At 43.9% G+C, this 17,132-nt stretch overlaps 2 protein-coding genes across 3 annotated transcripts; one reads left to right on the plus strand and one right to left on the minus strand.

Annotated features, from left to right (window-relative positions):
• Nucleotides 1-1,737: 1,737 nt before the first annotated feature.
• On the minus strand, nucleotides 1,738-14,316 carry LOC125698299 (CDC42 small effector protein 2-B-like). 2 transcript variants are annotated; one of them, XM_048956470.1, is made up of 4 exons: nucleotides 12,671-14,272; nucleotides 11,048-11,222; nucleotides 10,498-10,599; nucleotides 1,738-9,860 (listed from the first exon to the last, which is right to left on the minus strand). In XM_048956470.1, the coding sequence occupies exons 2-4, from the start codon at nucleotides 11,099-11,101 to the stop codon at nucleotides 9,786-9,788; spliced, it is 231 nt and encodes a 76-aa protein (XP_048812427.1). In that variant the 5' UTR covers nucleotides 11,102-11,222; nucleotides 12,671-14,272; the 3' UTR covers nucleotides 1,738-9,785. The 2 variants fall into 2 exon arrangements, 1 of the variants encoding a protein (XP_048812427.1); XR_007379154.1 differs by lacking the exons at nucleotides 1,738-9,860; nucleotides 10,498-10,599 and having other exon boundaries at nucleotides 11,102-11,222; nucleotides 12,671-13,160; nucleotides 13,746-14,316.
• Nucleotides 14,317-14,568: 252 nt separating this feature from the next.
• LOC125698252 (nicotinamide riboside kinase 2-like) lies at nucleotides 14,569-17,077 on the plus strand. Its single transcript, XM_048956331.1, has 8 exons — nucleotides 14,569-14,879; nucleotides 15,044-15,134; nucleotides 15,334-15,379; nucleotides 15,501-15,687; nucleotides 15,868-15,939; nucleotides 16,398-16,504; nucleotides 16,705-16,796; nucleotides 16,903-17,077. Exons 1-8 carry the CDS (start codon nucleotides 14,854-14,856, stop codon nucleotides 16,906-16,908), a joined length of 627 nt encoding a protein of 208 aa, XP_048812288.1. The 5' UTR covers nucleotides 14,569-14,853; the 3' UTR covers nucleotides 16,909-17,077.
• Nucleotides 17,078-17,132: the final 55 nt, after the last annotated feature.

Below are 17,132 nucleotides of genomic sequence, written 5' to 3' on the forward strand. Positions count from 1 at the left end.
GGCCCTTCAGGAAGTGTGTGAGAGGCCCAAAGTGTGTGAGAAAGTGGAGAGACAAAGATAAGGTTGATGTGACCATGAGGGAGAACACAGGAGCAATGGAAAACAAGAGACAAGAGAGCTAAGCTGTGGTCCAGCTGCACTAAATGAAAGTCTCAGCAGAGTAAGGCACCTGCTTGAGTCACTCAGCACCAGCTGTGGTTGTTATAACCACTGGAGAAGGAAGTTCTGCATGTGTACCTTTCCTTCTGTGTGAATTGAAGACAAAGCCTTGGTAAGTATCTACAAGGAACGCTCCCTGCTGCACCATGGCGAATGTTTTCTGTTGCTGCAAACATCAGAACACTCACTTATGGTAAATAAGCTGGGTCTTGGTTGCACTGTGATGATAACAGCTTGTACATCCTGCAGGTCTGTGAGGCTCCAGCGGTCTGACTAACATTTCAATGCGCTAAAACAGTACAAAATAGTGACACACTGCGGCACAACTAACAACTCATGTTCCACAAAAGATTAGTATTTAAAAGACTGGTAGTAAGTAGTACTGTGTCCATCTGTGTGTTTCTGTATCGATGCTGTTAGAATAACTGTGACATGTTACACCTCTTCTTCTGAATCTAAGATCTCAATGACAGATTAATAAGGATGACTTGAATAAGTCCATCAATTGTGTAAAGAAATGAGTGTGTATGTGACGATGTATCCTGAGGATAGGAAGGCCCTACGGACGGATCTGGACAGACTGGATCGCTCAGCTGAGGCCAACTGTATGAGCTTCAATAAGACCCAGTGCCAGGTCCTGCATGTCAATCACAACTACCCCATACGTCACTGCAGGCTTGGGGAAGAGTGGCTGGAGCTTACTCAGCATTGGTGTGGCCACACCTCAAGTACTGTGATCAGTTCTGGGCCCCTCACTACAAGAAAGACATTGAGACCCTAGAGTGTGTCCAGAGCTGGGCAACAAAGCCATGGGGGTCAGGAATGCAAGTCTTGTGGGGAGCAGCTGAGGGAACTGGGATGCTTCAGTCTGGAGAACAGGAGGCTCAGGGGGACCTCATTACTCTCTAGGACAACCAGAAGGGAGGCTGTAGTGAGCTGGAGGTTGGCCTCTTTTCCCAGGCAACTAGTGATAGGATGAGAGGGAATGCCTTCAAGTTGTGCTGGGGATGTTCAGGCCGGATATTAGGAAAAAATTCTTAGACAAAGCAGTGAGGCAGTGCTCATGGCAGTGGTGGGAGTTCCTGGAAGTTTTCAGTAAATGTTTAGATGTGGCACTGAGGGACTTGGTTTAGTGGACAGTTGTACTAAGTGATCTTAGGTTTCTTCCAACCTTAAAGATTCTATGATCTGATAGATGTTGAAGGATGCTGCACCAACATCTCAAATGTTAAATATGTTCCCTGTAGTCCAGCACGACTGTGCAGGCTAGAAATACCTGCTGGGAAGAGCCCTAATGCTAGTTCACCTGGGCATCCATATATCCTCCTCTGAAATCTTTATTGGCAATTTAAGCAATCCCTAATTTTTAATGTTAGCTTTAACATTTAACCAGAAATAAAAGCAGGTAACATAGTATCAAAGTACAGCAGTATGAGAAAAATAAATGTTATTTTTAACCCCAGACAGAAGACGATTAGGTTGCAAAGATCTTCTGAACCTGGAGAATGACTTCAAGGCCTAAAAGACTCCTTTCCCCCCTCCCCTTCCCCCCCAGTTTTCAATCTCCAACTTATTTTGGATATAGCAGGGAGGGAAACTCCTACCCATAGCTTCTACCTAAGCAGCATAAGATACCAACAAACCACTCCAAGAATTGCATCCTTCCGGAACTGCCATAATTACATCCATCAAAGAAAATAACAGAAACAACTCTCTCCAAAAAACCCCTTCCCTAACCCAAACATCAACATGAAATAAAACCTGTAATGACTCAGGCATTCCTAAAGCATTTCAAAGCTTTAGGAACACACACGTTTAAAGCAGGCTTTGAGCACATTTGTTTGAAAGCAGAAACTAAGCTAAATAGCCATTAGCACAGAAAATAAATTGTTTGAATAATAACATGCATATAGTGAAATCCTTTTTGAAGAGATTATGAAATTATCCCTTCCTTCCACCTGCCTGTATTTCACAACATGCACACACTTCTAAACACAAATTATTTTGCGCATTAGGAAACGCATCTGAAACATTTTCCATTCCAGTGCCATTCTCCTGATTCTCCAATGGTGCTAGGAACTATATGGGGTATTTTTTTTCATGCATGTCACCTTAGCTTTTAAATAAGCTTATCCCAACCAACTTGTCTTTTCTGTTTCTTTTCCTATATCTCTCTATCCATTTCAATCTGTTCTTCTGTTATCTTTGAATTACTATCCTCTAATTTTGAGTGAAAAACTGTAAACAGAAGATTGTTATCTTGTTAGATAGGCAGCTTGCAAGGGTGGCTACCAGCATTAAACATTCAGAAGAAAATACGATGCATGATTTTTAGAGGACTAACATTGTAATTAAAAGACTAGACTCTTCACGCTGAACAGTTATTTCATACAGAAATCAGTAACGCAGGGATTCAGGGTTAATTAACACACAAGCTTCAAAAGGATTGAGGAATTTTTAATGTGTTAATTTCTAAGAACTAAGAGAGAACAGTGACTCAAACACTCAATGTAAATATATTCATAGGAAAATTAAGTAGAGGGCAGAGTAATAGTGCAAAATAAAGCAGGTGACATGAAAAAGGAAGTGGTTTAACCAAAGCAAATTCTACCACCCTAGAAACTCTTGTCTCTTTCACAGTGAAACCTCTTGATTAAAGTGACTCAGGGAACATTGTTTCTGAAAGATGCCATCTCTGAGAGATGTACTCACATGGCAACAGCCTGACAGTCTTCTATCTCCCCTCAAGACAATGATCCAAAACACAGTAATACTGGCAGTTAAGGAGTATTTATTCATTCAAACACACATCTATCAACTTCTCCCCATGTACTAACAGCCTTATCTGAGCATCAGTTAATGTTAATGTACACAATCAAGAGGTGCCTTAGTTTGCTGGACATTATACAGCAGAGAGAACAGTCAATTCAAATGGGGTTTTCAAAGGTAGTGTTTAAAGTTAAGAGAAACTAGGGAAAGCCTTCCTCACATGCCATTATGCAGCAAGGTCACCTTAGCATGCATTAAGGAAGCACTATAAGCCTTACTTCTGAATTACATTTTCAAGTTTGTGTCATACTCTCAAAAGTATTGAGTCAGGTTTTAATATTCCCTGATGGCAGAGACTGTGAGAGTAAACATGGATAACTTTTGCATAAATATGCATTTAAAAGCATATTACTTTCACTATTAATTTGCAGCTTCAGCACTCGACTCGACAACCTTACAGATATTATTTTTAATGGATTTATACATACAAAAAATGGGATTGTTTTGAGTGATGTACAAATCCTTTGTTTCAGACAGCTCACTATGATGAGGTTAATTACTCATCATCTGTTTTGTCTCCATTCACCTCCGGTCTCTGCTCAAGCAAGTTACGGGAAAGGTCCACATCTTTCTTAAGGACCAGCAAGATCAGATGTATATAAATACTGTGACAAAAAATCCTATAATCTAACACTTTTTCTAATTATTTGATGAAGTATCTAAAATTAGTCATCTACTTGTACGGGCCATTGTCAGCTCTATCAGCATACCCAAAAAGTGTAACTGTAGTCTTGAGTTCAGTTCTTAACCTTCAGTAAGCCACTAGATTCAGTTTAAAAGAATGGATTATTTTCTTCCACATTACTTAAGATGCAAGATCTATCTACATACACATTTAACCACGTATTATATATGCAATTAAATATTCTGTCCAATATTATGCCATCTGAATTTTCCAAAATATGAGAAAATTAACAATAAAAGACATCATTCATCTTGAATTTCTTTTTCCTGAATAAAGGTGGACATCTGGTAACAATAACCTTGGTTTTGTCCAGGTTGGATTTATATGGAAGTACCTGAGGAAACATAAAAAACTGGTACCATGAGAATCTTCCCACTTACATTGATTTAATAAAATTCAGAAAAGTTTGTCTGCTTTGTGGCCCTGAATTCACAATTCAGATGATGACCTGGAGCTGAGAATTGTTCTTGCCCATCTCACCCATCTTAACCACATTAACACTAGATTAAGAAAACTTCTTCCCATTTGAACATTTCTGGATAACATTTCAGGATTTTGGTCATGTTACAGGGTGTACAAAAACAGAACAAAATGTTCAGTAGCCATACTGCAATGCTTAACAAGTTCATTAGCACTGAGTTGAGGTGATATAGAGCCCTAAGAGTACCAGCGCACCCCAGACTCCCTGAAAGGCCACGATTCTTAATTATAACATGATTTTGCTCAGCTGGAAGCAGCCAGGAGAAGACAGCAGTCCTCGTTCAGGGTCAAGCACCTCACGCTGCGCGCTCTTTTGGCACACACACGGTGGTAATGCCCCTCCCTACTCAGAAGTGCTCTCGCGGGTTTCTTTCATGCTTCCTTTCTTTGCACAGCATCAAGAGCAAAGGTCTGGCTGGAAAGCTGTTGTAGGTTACCTCCTGGTATCTTGGCCTGCACTGAGTGGAAAATCACTCAGACCCAATCAGACTGGAGGAAATCTCCATCATCTTTCAGCTCCAACCTGTCCACACTCTTCCAGAGTGAGCACCAGATTGATCCAGTTAATTTCCCCGAGGTTTTGGCAGCACTGTGAACTGAAGTCAAATACACTTTAGCACCATTATTTTAACTCTAAGTTTTCTTCGCTTGGTGTTCATGGAGGCTGTGGTGAGTGCATCAGGCCTCAGCATTCTCCCTCAGCTGTTACAACAGCTGCAACCTCACATTTGTCTTAAAAAAAATGTTGCCTTGTCTTCCAAACTCATACATGCCATCAGTCAGCAACTGCTGAACACAGAGCTAGCATCTGGGGGTTCTTCATATGACTGAAGACACTGCAGAAAGGGCATACCAGCATCCACTGACGTGGCACTGGCAGTCAGCATTACATGAAACAGTGCAAGCGGAGGGTATAAAGTCCCAGCTTAGTCATGCATATAAGTGCCCAATTTCCTCCATATACTAATTGTACACACCTTACCAATTTTCCATGTTGATATTAAGAAAGCCGGACTGCGCGTGATACGAAACGAACATTAACTTGCACATGTTCTGCTCTCTGCTCATTCCTCATATACGTATACCATAGCATTTCTCCATGGCTTCTAAATCTGCTTCCCTTGTCTAACTCATGTTTTCAGTGGTTCCTGTACTTGCCTCTCCCACTTCCTTCTCTAGGATATAAGGAACTGAGCAATAAACAAAGAGACTTCATTTTTTCGTGTAGCAAAAAACACAACATTGCCTCAGAGCTGCATGCTATGATAAATCCATACCTTAAGGCTCTGTTGAAGAAACAACTCTCCAACAGGCCAGTTCCTAGAGAGATCACATTCTGCATGGTACTGAGACACTTCTTATATATACACACTGTAATCACATGAGTATGAAACAGGGAAACCACTGATAGAAGCAGCCTGGGCCTTATGCACCAGGCTGTGCTTGGTCTTACAAGCCATTACTGTGTAGTTTGCCTGTAGATGCAGAGCATCTCTTTAGGTGCGCAGGGACTTTGGGTATAGACAGAAGCATCTAAAATTGTGAATTTCAATCATTAAATGCCACTCTGGGTCTAAAATCTACTGAGCTAGCCCGTATATTAACACAAAAAGATACATAGTAAGAGTGGTACAACAACTGCAAGGAGTTAAAATGCAAAGCCTCCCCTTTTTTAAAATATGTGTATTGTAAGCGATTTATTCCAAGCAGCCTTGCTTTTCTCAAAACATGGTTCTACTTATGGTTTGTCTTCATTTTCTGCCTTGCCGCCAATCTGCAGCGTACAGAACCAATTTTTATTTCCGGACTCCACACCTTTGATGTTAACTCTTCCCTATCTGTCTTACGAATCTTAGAACTGAAAGCCAACCATCACGACTCAAACTAGAAGCACAATCTAGTTACCTGTGCAAGTCAGTGTATAGCCAGTATTCCTTTTAACCAGCCTCTCTGAAGAGTTCGCTCTCTTGAGAAAAGAAAACACAAGGAAACACTAGGAAGGAAGATCTAGCTTCTACCTCATATTACTAATCATATGCCTAACTGTACCTGAATGATTTTATAACGTAGTGCTTTAAGAACCACAAAGCATCTGAAAGCCTTGCAGGAGCCAACTCACCAGAGGACATCATTGACACACCTGTTGCACAACCCTGTTTTTTCCCCCTGTTCATCTCTCCACAGCAGTTATAAGAGGCAGACAAAGCACTCTTATCTTTTTTTACAGCAGTGTCACAGTGCTGATAACAAAGTACATCCAAAGACAATCAAGCAGCCACGCCATCTTCAAGTGGCGGATGTAATTTCTCGTAATGTTACTGTACTTAGTAACGTGTAATAAATTTCACAACCATGCCTCCATGGAATTTATTGTCAAATTTTGCTTATTTTTGCTGGCACAGCAAGCAATTCTTGTCTGTGCATACTGGAATCTACAAAACCACCTGGCAGTCCAATATGCAAAGTCATACAAAGCAATAGCCCTACTGCATGGGTAGCAAGTTACCATATTATAGGATAACTGGAATGTAGAGTAATGTCACACAATTTTTATAAGGCCACAGCAAGAGATAAAAGGACGCATTAGGTCATGGAAAGGCAAAACACCTTTTCTAAAAATTGACTGCAAGCTTACTGCAAGCTTAGTCAACAACATGGAATTGTTGGTAAAGCCCAGCAGGGACGTCACAAAATGGACAGACAGTATCTGAAATCACAGCTCCTCTCCTCCTCTTTGTTTTTTTGTTTTTTGTTTTTTTTTTTTTAAAGAAGGCAGATACAGCACTGAGACTCTGACAGACTCCCTGTGAAAGATTTAATCCTGCTCCTCTCACATGTTACTTTATTTCTGAGTATGAAAAAGAAATGATAAAAATGCCATCGAGTCACAGAGCAACCTTTCAATGCCATTAGCACTACTGGTGTGACTTAATCACAGCCTACAAGACAGATCAACAAGTTTGATCCCTTGGTGTCAGTCACTCCTTTTTCTTTTTCATTTTAACTTGGCTGAAATAAAATAAACAACAAAATCCCTCCATGCTGGCGTAACAACTTGTACAGACCAGAGACAGAAGAGACTCGATGGCAAATTGTGCTCTCTAGTGGAGAAATGGGATTCTGTGCAGTAAAGTTGCAAGCCATGCTGATTCATCCACCTGGCCAACAGATCTTCAGTGCGGAGAAAAATACCAAGAAATTCACAGTATGAAAGGAGTGCAGTGCCTCTTTCAACAGATTTATTATGACCTAGTTTGGCTTATACTGTGTTACATGAGAGACTACAGCTAAATATGCTTCTAATTATACAACAAAGAAAATGCCTGAGACATGCTTTCATGTTTGTTTACATTTAAAAAATAATGGCACCTTTAATGCAATAGCAAAACATTTCCTTTAATAACAGGCCTACTGAGTTTACTTGTGTATGGCCCTTGTTAATATTGTACGGTGTGATGAAGATGAGTTTTGTACCAGATAGCACTGCTTGGTTTATAGAATGAAGACTGGAATTTTCCTACAGGCAAGTGTAATAACAAGATTATCTGTCCATGTATTTTCAGCCATGAGAACTAACATGATCCCCAACCTCTTTACTTCTGGTCATGCATACACTGCACCTTTATCTTGAAAATATACAGAATGGGTCTTCAGGAAGTACTAATTCTCCTCTGGCTTGTTATCCTCCAGCATTAAGAACATACAACCCATTTTCTTCATCACAGCTCTCCTCTCCCTGCTCTTTCTGTGTAAGTACAGACTAATGAATACACAAATTCAATGTAATAGCAGATCAGTTAGAATTTATTTTTAAAAATAACTTGACCACTTTACGCTTTCTCAACAGTATATAGAATTTTGCTTCTTTGAACTCTGCATCCTAACTAGGCTGTTGGAATAAGTCTGAGGATAGAAGTCAGAAATATGAAAGTGTTTAAAAAGCTACATTTATGGTTAACAAGGTGATTTTAAATAGTATTAAAATATCACATGTATTCTAGTTCAAAAGTAAGGATGTAGCAAGACATGGACATTAAAATTCTTTTTGATGTGGTTAAATGTGACCATCAGCTGTTGACTATTAAGGAAAGTATCATTCTCTTCCTCTTTAGTCCTTGAAGATGAAATATGGGAAGGAAGCATGGGGAAAAAGTTTCTTTTGGGAACACACACAGAAACACAGAACTACCTTTCATGTTCTGACTTCCCTAATACACTGTATTACATGCTTTGCAGAGCAGAACTTCAGCAAAGCCACGCATTCAGATTTAAGAAGTATCGTAAGCCATACTGGTTAAAAATCTCCCTTGCAAGAAAATCCAGCTGGCAAATACTTTATTTTTAATGAAAAAGGTTGATGACTGATCTTATGCCTAGAGCAAGAAGGGAAGAGTCCCAGTAACTTACGGTTTTACTGGTGAGGATTTTGCAGAAATTTAAACACTTGTATTTAGTTAATCCTATGAAAGCAAGCAAATTTCCACAGTCTCTACACCAATACTCACTCATAATTTTGTCAGAGAGCAGTGGTCAGTGACTGGATAAGAGAGAAATCTAGCTCTATTTCAGTAGTTTTAGCATATCACTTAAAAGGAAGATTAATAAGAACTAAGTGAAAAACTGTAGTTTGGGTATGTCTAAATATCTGCATTTATGAAGTGCTGGAAGTCTGTAATAGGCAGTTTCCATTTAATATTCTCTTGTCTCTGTCACTTAAACCATACTTTAAGTAAAAACCACGTATAAGAAATACTTCATCTGAGGGAAAAATGTTGAAATTAAGAAGGCAGAATCTGGAGATACCTCTTCAAGATCCATAAAGCTATTGCTATAAATAGGTTATAATGGAAAGTGATCTTAGAGTAGGCTTTGTTTAAAATTCAATAGGGGTTGTGCAAAATTAACATGCAGTTGTGAGCATACTGTTATTAGCATTGTTGCATCAACACCCATCAGTTACACTATGGAGGGGAGCAGCTGAGAGAAATACTTGTTTTCCTGAGTGGGTTGGTCTGCAAAACTTGCATTTTTACAAAAGCTTTATCACAGAAGGCAGAAGTTTCACTGGTTTTTGCAGACTAAACTAGAGTTTGTTCACTATAAAAGCCTTGGAGAAATAAAACAAAGAAACAAAAAAAAACCACCCCAAATTACTGCTCAGTAGAGTTATGCATCCAAAAATTAGGTCAGAAGTTGTATTGCAGGCTACCTAGCCTGCATCCTATCTAGAAATTCAATTTATCCCACATAAGAAGTGCAAACATCTTGTCTTTCAAATAAAATCAATCTCTGCATTTCTTGAAGAGAAAAACAAACCAAAACCCCAGCCGATTTAAACTGCCTTCCTATCCCCTCCTACAAGACAACTTTGAGGTTTTTGGAACACAGCTAAGAAGTCATCCACAGTGACAAACTACAGTTGCTATTAAAGCACTGCCATCACAGAACACTTTAAGGATAATTTTCAGTAACTCCTTCAGAAGCTAGTGTGCAAAGAATGCAAAAGCTCGCACTGACCTATTATAACTTAAGTACTCGCTATACTCCATGATAAAGAGGTTTTAGTGAATCTGAAAGCACAGTCCAGAAGACTTTTGTAAGACAGAGCAGATGTCAGCCTTCTTTCAATTTCCTATAACTCAGCAGCTGTAGAAGTGCCATTTGTGTAGCCACCTTTAGACTTCATGTGGTCCTGAATTGATACAGCCTAGGAAAAAAAGAAAAAAGAAAGAGAAGGTCCAGAGTTAAAACATTCATCTTATAAAGTCTGGTTGTCAGAGCAATTTTTAGAAGCATTAATTTAATTAGTTAATTTTGCTCTGGGCAGCCTGGTCCAGTGGTTGGTGACCCTGCCCGTGGCAGGGAGGCTTAACCTAGATGATCACTATGGTCCTTTTCAACACAGGCTATTCTATGATTCTATGATAAAGAGGCAGATGAGCCATTTGTTTACAGTGCTGGGTTCCAACAGTAATGGGGAGAAGAAGCAACTAAACCCAGAACTTTCAAATATTACTTTAAGTCAGTGCACGAAATGGGTCTCACTGTCCCAAATTCAACTACTCTCACATCCCTCATCCTTACATAGCTTTAGCTGCTGATGTGAAATCTGGACCTGCCAAGTGCTTCCACAGAATCATTATCCCAGCAGGCTCCTATCAGACACAATGACACAGGGGAATACAGATTCTCCTGCTGAACATATCCTCCCATAGTGCTGAACATGTACAAACCAAGGGACAATGCTGTTTTTTCCTCTCATACTGTTATCTAGCATTTTAGCATCTACCAGTTCTACAGGCTGCTGAACTGAGATCTCTGCTTACCCAAGAATGCGCACTTACTGATGAAAAGTCACTACTCATCTCTCTTATCCCCACATGTGCATTGTGAACAAAGTTCATTGGTTCTCCTATCATGTTCCGGTCCAATCGCTGACGCCTCTTCTGTGAGAAAGAAGATATCTCATGTTTCTAACTCACAAAATATGAGGCAGTTTTCAGGCAGAAACAAGCAGCCAGTTAAAAAACAACAACAAAATCAGTGCTGTCCCCCTTAAATGACTCCTTATGGCGATGTAGCAGAAGTTTTTGGCTGCTCACAGTAGGGGAGGCTCAACTTCACCTTTATTACCGCTGTTTGATATTCAGCAAAAGGTTGGGAAAGTCATTCCCCTTCATGCAGGGGCTCAGACTACAAGCAGTCACATAGACAAAGCTTCTGGCTAAAATACATGCAGTTCAAACACAGTATAACACATCCATTTTTAGCAATTACATTACTTATCTCGTTTAATCGAGAGAACATGACAATGACAGCGTTTTCCATATAACCAAAAGACAAAATTGTGAATCAGTAACTCAGAAAAGAGATGACAGCTGTGCATCTACCTACCGGCTGGGGCTGCTCACCGTTGCACCAGTTAAAACAAACCAGGAACTCAGTCATTGTATCTTTTCAGTAGGTGGTAAGGTCCTGTTATTAAATTATTTCTCTGAAGTGAGTTTAGGAAGGAATCACTTCTGTAGATCCACAGGTAAAGATCACAGACAGTACCTGACAGATATACCTGGAAAAAGTTTACTGTTTAATTTATATGAAAATGCAGAAGCTTTGTAGCAGTTATTGAGATATAAACGTTTCAGCAAGACTAAAACAAGAGCGTAAGATAATTGGTTTAAACATATCTGTACAGAAGAGTGGGGTCAGTTTAAAGATCAGTATGTTCATATCAGAAATCACCACTGGGAGGTGCATGTTTATTCCCAGACAGTAGAATATATTCCAGTTTCTTGACAGAAGTGTAATTACAGCAACGCAAGAATTACATCAAGTCCCCTTCAACAGTTGATGGCCCTGTGCAGGTAGAGCTTGCCAAAGCTGCTCAGCTCTTTTAGTGTTTCCAGAGATAATATCCTGAAGAGACAACAGATTGAATGCTTAAGCTTTATGAACAGTTGCAAAAGAAAGTCTTCTTTCATCTTCTGTAGTAAAGAGAACCCCAAAAAGCCCTTAGACCACACACACACACACACACACACACACACACACAGCTTTTTAGCTCTTTATATCAGCAACAAACCTGCTAATGAGACAAAGCCTAGAGCTTCCCAGAACACAGAACTGTTAACACAGCAGTCCTAAGCCAGAGGCACAAACAGGAAACCTCCCTGGCTGTATGCACCCTAAAGCTGCGATAAAACCCAACTTCCTAGGTTTAGGGATTCATAAGCTTCTTCAAATAAAAATCAGGGCTCTGGAGGAGGCTTTCATAACAACCTTTTCATATTCCAGATTATTAAAGCAAGATAGTAACAGGTTAATCTATTTAAAAGTTTTTTAAAAGGCTTACAGCTTAACAGAATTTGCAACATCATAAATGCAGCCATTCTCAGTCAACACTGAAGTCTCCACAAATTGTGCAAACTCCCCCTTCACAAGCATCTCTTGTACAGTCCCAGTGGTGTGATTAGCACTTCTGTTTCTTTCACCCCTGGAGTCTTCCCTCACCTCCTCACTTCTCACTCTTCAAGCAGATTTTTAAAATTTCTGTCATTTGTCTTCCAGAGCTTTTGTAACATTTGCCTCCTAGCTATAGGTGCCCTATATGATACATTATTGCAGAATGCAAAGCTTCCATTTTATACTGGATGGTTTTAATACAACTCATTCTCTGCCTAAATTACCATATTTCAGTCACTTGTTCCTCTCACCCAGGCCATTTTCACCGCTGTGTGAGCACAGCAAAGGCACCGCAGCCCCACAGGAGCATACAGAAATCAAAGCTGTTGCCTACACTTTGCATTAGTCAAAGACTGTCTGGGTTTATTTCGTGTTAAGGAGGCCATCAAATCTACAGTCTTCTTAAAAATCATACAGCATGTCTGTACACCAGTAACCTACTCTGATATCAGGCTTACTGAGAGTTTATCAGCATCAAATCAGATGGGGGCACGTCCCCAGCCCCCCCTGCAGTTGCAGCATAGCCCTGCCGTCAGCCCCGCGCTCGCTGCATACCTGTGCCCTGCTCGTCCTCCTTCAAGTGCTGTATGCAGCCAGCTCCTGGCTTGGTGGCCCCGGCGCAGTTGCAGCTTGTGTCCCTGGCCTGCAATCCTGATGGCTAAAAGGGCTTTTTTCAGTGCTGCTCCATGCCCTCTTCACTTCAGCACTTGCTGCAGAAGTCTGTGTTGCAGCGTGCTTCAGACTCACTACAGGTGTCAGAAAAGGGAATGGGAGCCAGAACAGCACTGTGGTTTGGCAGGAGATTTGTGCAGCAGCGCAGCTCCCTCGGCACTACCATGCAGCCCGTGGCTCACTTCCACGCCTGCGGCAGCTCTGCAGGTGTCATCCCAGCAAACCGCAGCACCGCACGCCTTCCTGTTGTGCTTGACAGCTGAGCTCCTCTTTTCCTCTGCACGGATCAGAGGGTCATCCTCCAGAGCAGGAACGTCCGCATGCAGACACGGGGCACCACCTTCCTCCCAGGGACTCAAGGTTTCCACAGTAACTGCAAGAATTTAAAAACACATCTTCACGCGTTCATGCGCACCCGTGAGTAATAAAAGCCAACCAGAATCCCGAAAACGCAGAGAAAACAACATTTTGTCACTGTTGGCACAGGGGCCAGAAGCAGACAATATCCTGTTGTTCTTTCCCTCTATTTTTCCCCACAGCAGCACTATCGTCAAGAAGAGAGAGACAAAGGGCCGGGGGAACGGCTAGCACGCGCAGACACAGATGCTGAATGCGAGGGGCAGGGCATGGCCGTGCTGAGCCCACAGTGCCTGAATTCCAGATCCCCTCTACTGAGCGTAACATGCAGTTCGCCCTATCATTGCTCCGCACTATTGCTCAGTTATTACTCCCAAGGCGTTACCGTCCCCCAATGGCCGTATGCTCGATATCTGAGTGGTGAGGTGTGGCAGGAGGCAGCACCTCATGCTTCTATACCAAAAACGGGCTTTGGACATGATAAGAAACTTGAAGGGCGCAGCAAAATTATTCTGCTTGGTGAACGAGAAGATTTAGAACAGAAATAAGAGCAAGAAACCACACTGTGGAAGAACCTCAGAGCCCAACAGACGTGGCTTACAGACGTGGTTTGGAATCAGCTCCCAAGCTCTGTGACAGCACCTCACGGCCCGGTGCCGCGCCGGCCTCCCGCAACTGCCGCCCACAGACCGGGCACGGAGGCTCCGTCCGGGGCTCCCTGAGCGCCGCTGCCGGGACCGCCAGCCCGAGGCCTTGCGCCCGCCGCAAAGCGGAGACGAGTCGCGCCACCAAACCGGCACCGGCACCGGCACGGCTACCCGGCAGGGCCCGGCGCCGCCAGCCACGCCCGCCTGAGCTCAGCTCGGGCCTCGAGGGCGGCCGTGACCTTGACCGGAGCGGATGGCGGCGCGGCTCCCGCAGAGGACAGCAGGGCCGCACGGCAGCGGCCTCGCGGCGCGGCCCCGCACTGCCGCGCTTCGCCCCCACCCCATCCTGCCGGGCGCTACAGCGGCGCCGCATGGCGGCCCGGCGGTGCCAGCTCGCCCCTCGCTGCCCGCAGCGCGGCCGTCGGCGCCACCGGACCGAACCACCAGAACGCGGGAGGGAAGCGCACGGCCTCCACACCGCAACACTGCGCCTCAACACCACAACATTGCGCCTCCGCGCGCCACCGCGCGGCCTGCACCCCCCGCCCCCCGCCGCCGCCGCCACCTCCCGGGCGCTGTAGCGCCGCCGCTGTAGCAACGCCCACCCTCGGCTCTACGGCCAATAAGCGCCACCCAGCGGCCGCGCTGCGGCCCTATCGGGCGCGAGGCGAGCTCGGCCTACCCAATGAGCGCCAGGCGCACGGCATCACTAGCTCACCATTGGCCGCGGCGGGGCGGCGGCTGCCCAATAGGCGCGCAGCAGCGCAGGGAAGCCCCATGCAGCGGGTGCCGGCCTCCCTTTGCGGAGCGCTCCGGCGCGGCGCGCACCGGCCCTGCTGCTCCCTGCTCCTCCGGCCATGGCGCTGCCCAGCAGTTGACGTTGGGCTTCTCCCCTTTCATCTCCTCTCTCTCTCTCCCACCCCTTTCCTCCCCGGGTCCCGGCTCAGGCACGTAGGCGGCCGTTACCGGCGACCCCGAATCCCCGGTCCCGTCCTCCCTTCCTACCCCTTCCTCCCCCGGAACAGGCTGTAGGAGTCGGGCCGGGCGGCTGTCGGCCGCGCCATGAACATCATCATCGGCATCGGCGGGTGAGCGCGGCGGACGGGCGCTCCCTCGTGCCGCAGTGCGCGGGGTGCGGCCGGGGGGGGGGGGGGGGGTTGGAAGGCGCCGCCTGGTTCTGCGGGCGGCCGCGCGCACGTGGCCCGAGGGGCGCCGCCCCGGCCCGGCGTTGACGGCCCGCGCTCCCTCCCAGGGTCACCAACGGGGGCAAGACCACCCTCACCCGCAGGCTGATGCAGGCCCTGCCCAACTGCAGCGTGGTGCACCAGGACGACTTCTTCAAGGTGAGCGTGTTCGCGGCCGGCTGGGCGGTCAGAACAGCGGCTGCGTTATCGTTCCTCGTTCCCGGCGCCCGTTATCTGCGCGCAGAGTCCGCTGCGGGGCTGGGGCGCCCTCCAAATTCTATTCTGCGTTTCTGCTTTGTTATGGCGCCGCTCCCGGCAGCTGCCCCGACCAAACGTTTTTTTCTTATTGCTGTTTCAGCCTCAAGATGAAATAGAAGTTGAAGATGGCTTTAAGCAGTATGATGGTAAGGTCTCTCTCCAGCATTATTGGACAGCGTAACTCCAACATAATACTTTGATCCTTCCTGGTGCTGAGTGATACCAGCTGGTGCTCAGTTACTGGCTAACGATAGCGTTCTGTCTCAGTGATCAGTGCGTTAGATATGGAGGCGATGATGAGTACCATAAATGCTTGGATAAAGAACCCAGTCAAGTTTGAACGCTCCCATGGGATCAACAACACGCTGGATGCCCAGATCTCACCAGACAGGGAGGGAGGAGATGAAGCGATCCACATCCTTATTATCGAGGGCTTCCTGCTTTACACCTACAGGTACGTGCAGTACAACTTCATGTGTTTTGACCTTACATAATACTAACGGTGCCAGTATTGACTGATGTGAGTTCAGCTGTCGCAGGCCTGAAGCATGCACCAGCCAGAAGAGACAGGCATAGATTTCCCTTTCTGTTCCTTGGTACAGGTAAGCTGTAACTCAGCACACATCTCTTTCAGGCCCCTGATTGATGTATTCCACCATCGGTACTTTCTTTCCATTCCATATGAGGAGTGTAAAAGGAGAAGAAGGTGAGTTTCTTTGTAAATTCCTCTGTTAGCCCAGTAACATCTTCAGCAGCTCAAGACTTGGTTTCTCCTTAAAGCTTTTTTTTTCCTTTGATAGGCTAAATATTAACCTAGTTACTATGTTGAAAAAACAGAGTTCTTTCCAGCAACCAAACCCTACAGGTTTGTAATCAGGCTATTGTGGACAGACAACTATTTCACCCAAATTTCTCCTAAACTTGCAGCAGAAGACTACTCATGAATACTACCATCAGTCATTTAGGAATCACTTGCACACTTCAAACAATCACATTTCAACTTTTTTAGCACCTCTGCATGCTGGTGGTAGCACTGTTGATAAGGTTAAAACTACACTGAATGAAATACATTCAAGATAAGGTGTAGAAAAACTGAGTGTACATTACATTATTTGCCTGAACTTTAATTAGACTACGCTTGAATAACACTGTATTAATTTATAGTTCAAGAAATTACACTGTACCTGATCCACCTGGATTGTTTGATGGCCACGTTTGGCCTATGTATGTAAAGCACAGGAAGATAATGGAAGATCTTGGTGTTGACGTGGGTAAGTCTTTAATAACTGAAGCACTTTTATAAGGCTGTAAGGCTGTTAAAGAAAAAGCTTTTTAAGTCTTATATATATGAAACTGTTAGATGGAGTATGTTTTTTCCAGTAAGGCAAATGCATGCTCTTCAAATTAGAATCTGACAGGGTTAGAGAAGCATAATTCTATTATAGCTCTCATTTTACGTTCTTATTTTAAGTGCACTTGAATGGAACAAAATCCAAGGAAGAACTGTTTAATGAGGTATATGGACAGATCCAAAATAAGATTGAAGAATTACTTAACATGCAGGTACGTCTTCATGCTTCTAAATGGAACTCCAGAGCAAACCTGTTAAAGGCTATGTTGAAAAAGCATGAAGCTGGAACTTGAAATGTATTCATGTTTTTTTGTTTAGAAATAAGCTTCTACTGATTCTTGTGACTGAAGATGACTCCTGTTTGCTCTGTGCTGTCTACCTGACTGCCACTGAAGTTCCAGCTTCTGTGAAGACTCAACTCCTGAATTTGGCTTCATTGAGTTTTCTCCTGAAACTGAGTTACATATGGTCATTAAAAAGCATTTCCCCCTCAGCTGTCATCTTAATTTGTGCTTGAGCCTAGTAGCTGGCCTCATGTGCTTTAAGTC

Source organism: Lagopus muta, chromosome 10 (assembly GCF_023343835.1).
Source record: "Lagopus muta isolate bLagMut1 chromosome 10, bLagMut1 primary, whole genome shotgun sequence".
Classification (NCBI taxonomy): domain Eukaryota; kingdom Metazoa; phylum Chordata; class Aves; order Galliformes; family Phasianidae; genus Lagopus; species Lagopus muta.

What these genes read in the sequence shown, in the direction of transcription:
- LOC125698299 (XM_048956470.1), bottom strand. Translation starts at nt 11,101, where the DNA reads ATGACTGAGTTCCTGGTTTGTTTTAACTGGTGCAACGGTGAGCAGCCC. An exon ending in ACGGTGAGCAGCCCCAGCCG is followed by an intron (nt 10,600 to 11,047) that starts GTAGGTAGATGC and finishes TCTTTCTCACAG; the next exon opens with AAGAGGCGTCAGCGATTGGA. An exon ending in TGAGTAGTGACTTTTCATCA is followed by an intron (nt 9,861 to 10,497) that starts GTAAGTGCGCAT and finishes TTTTTTTCCTAG; the next exon opens with GCTGTATCAATTCAGGACCA.
- LOC125698252 (XM_048956331.1), top strand. Translation starts at nt 14,854, where the DNA reads ATGAACATCATCATCGGCATCGGCGG. An exon ending in TGGCTTTAAGCAGTATGATG is followed by an intron (nt 15,380 to 15,500) that starts GTAAGGTCTCTC and finishes GTTCTGTCTCAG; the next exon opens with TGATCAGTGCGTTAGATATG. An exon ending in GAGTGTAAAAGGAGAAGAAG is followed by an intron (nt 15,940 to 16,397) that starts GTGAGTTTCTTT and finishes ATTAATTTATAG; the next exon opens with TTCAAGAAATTACACTGTAC.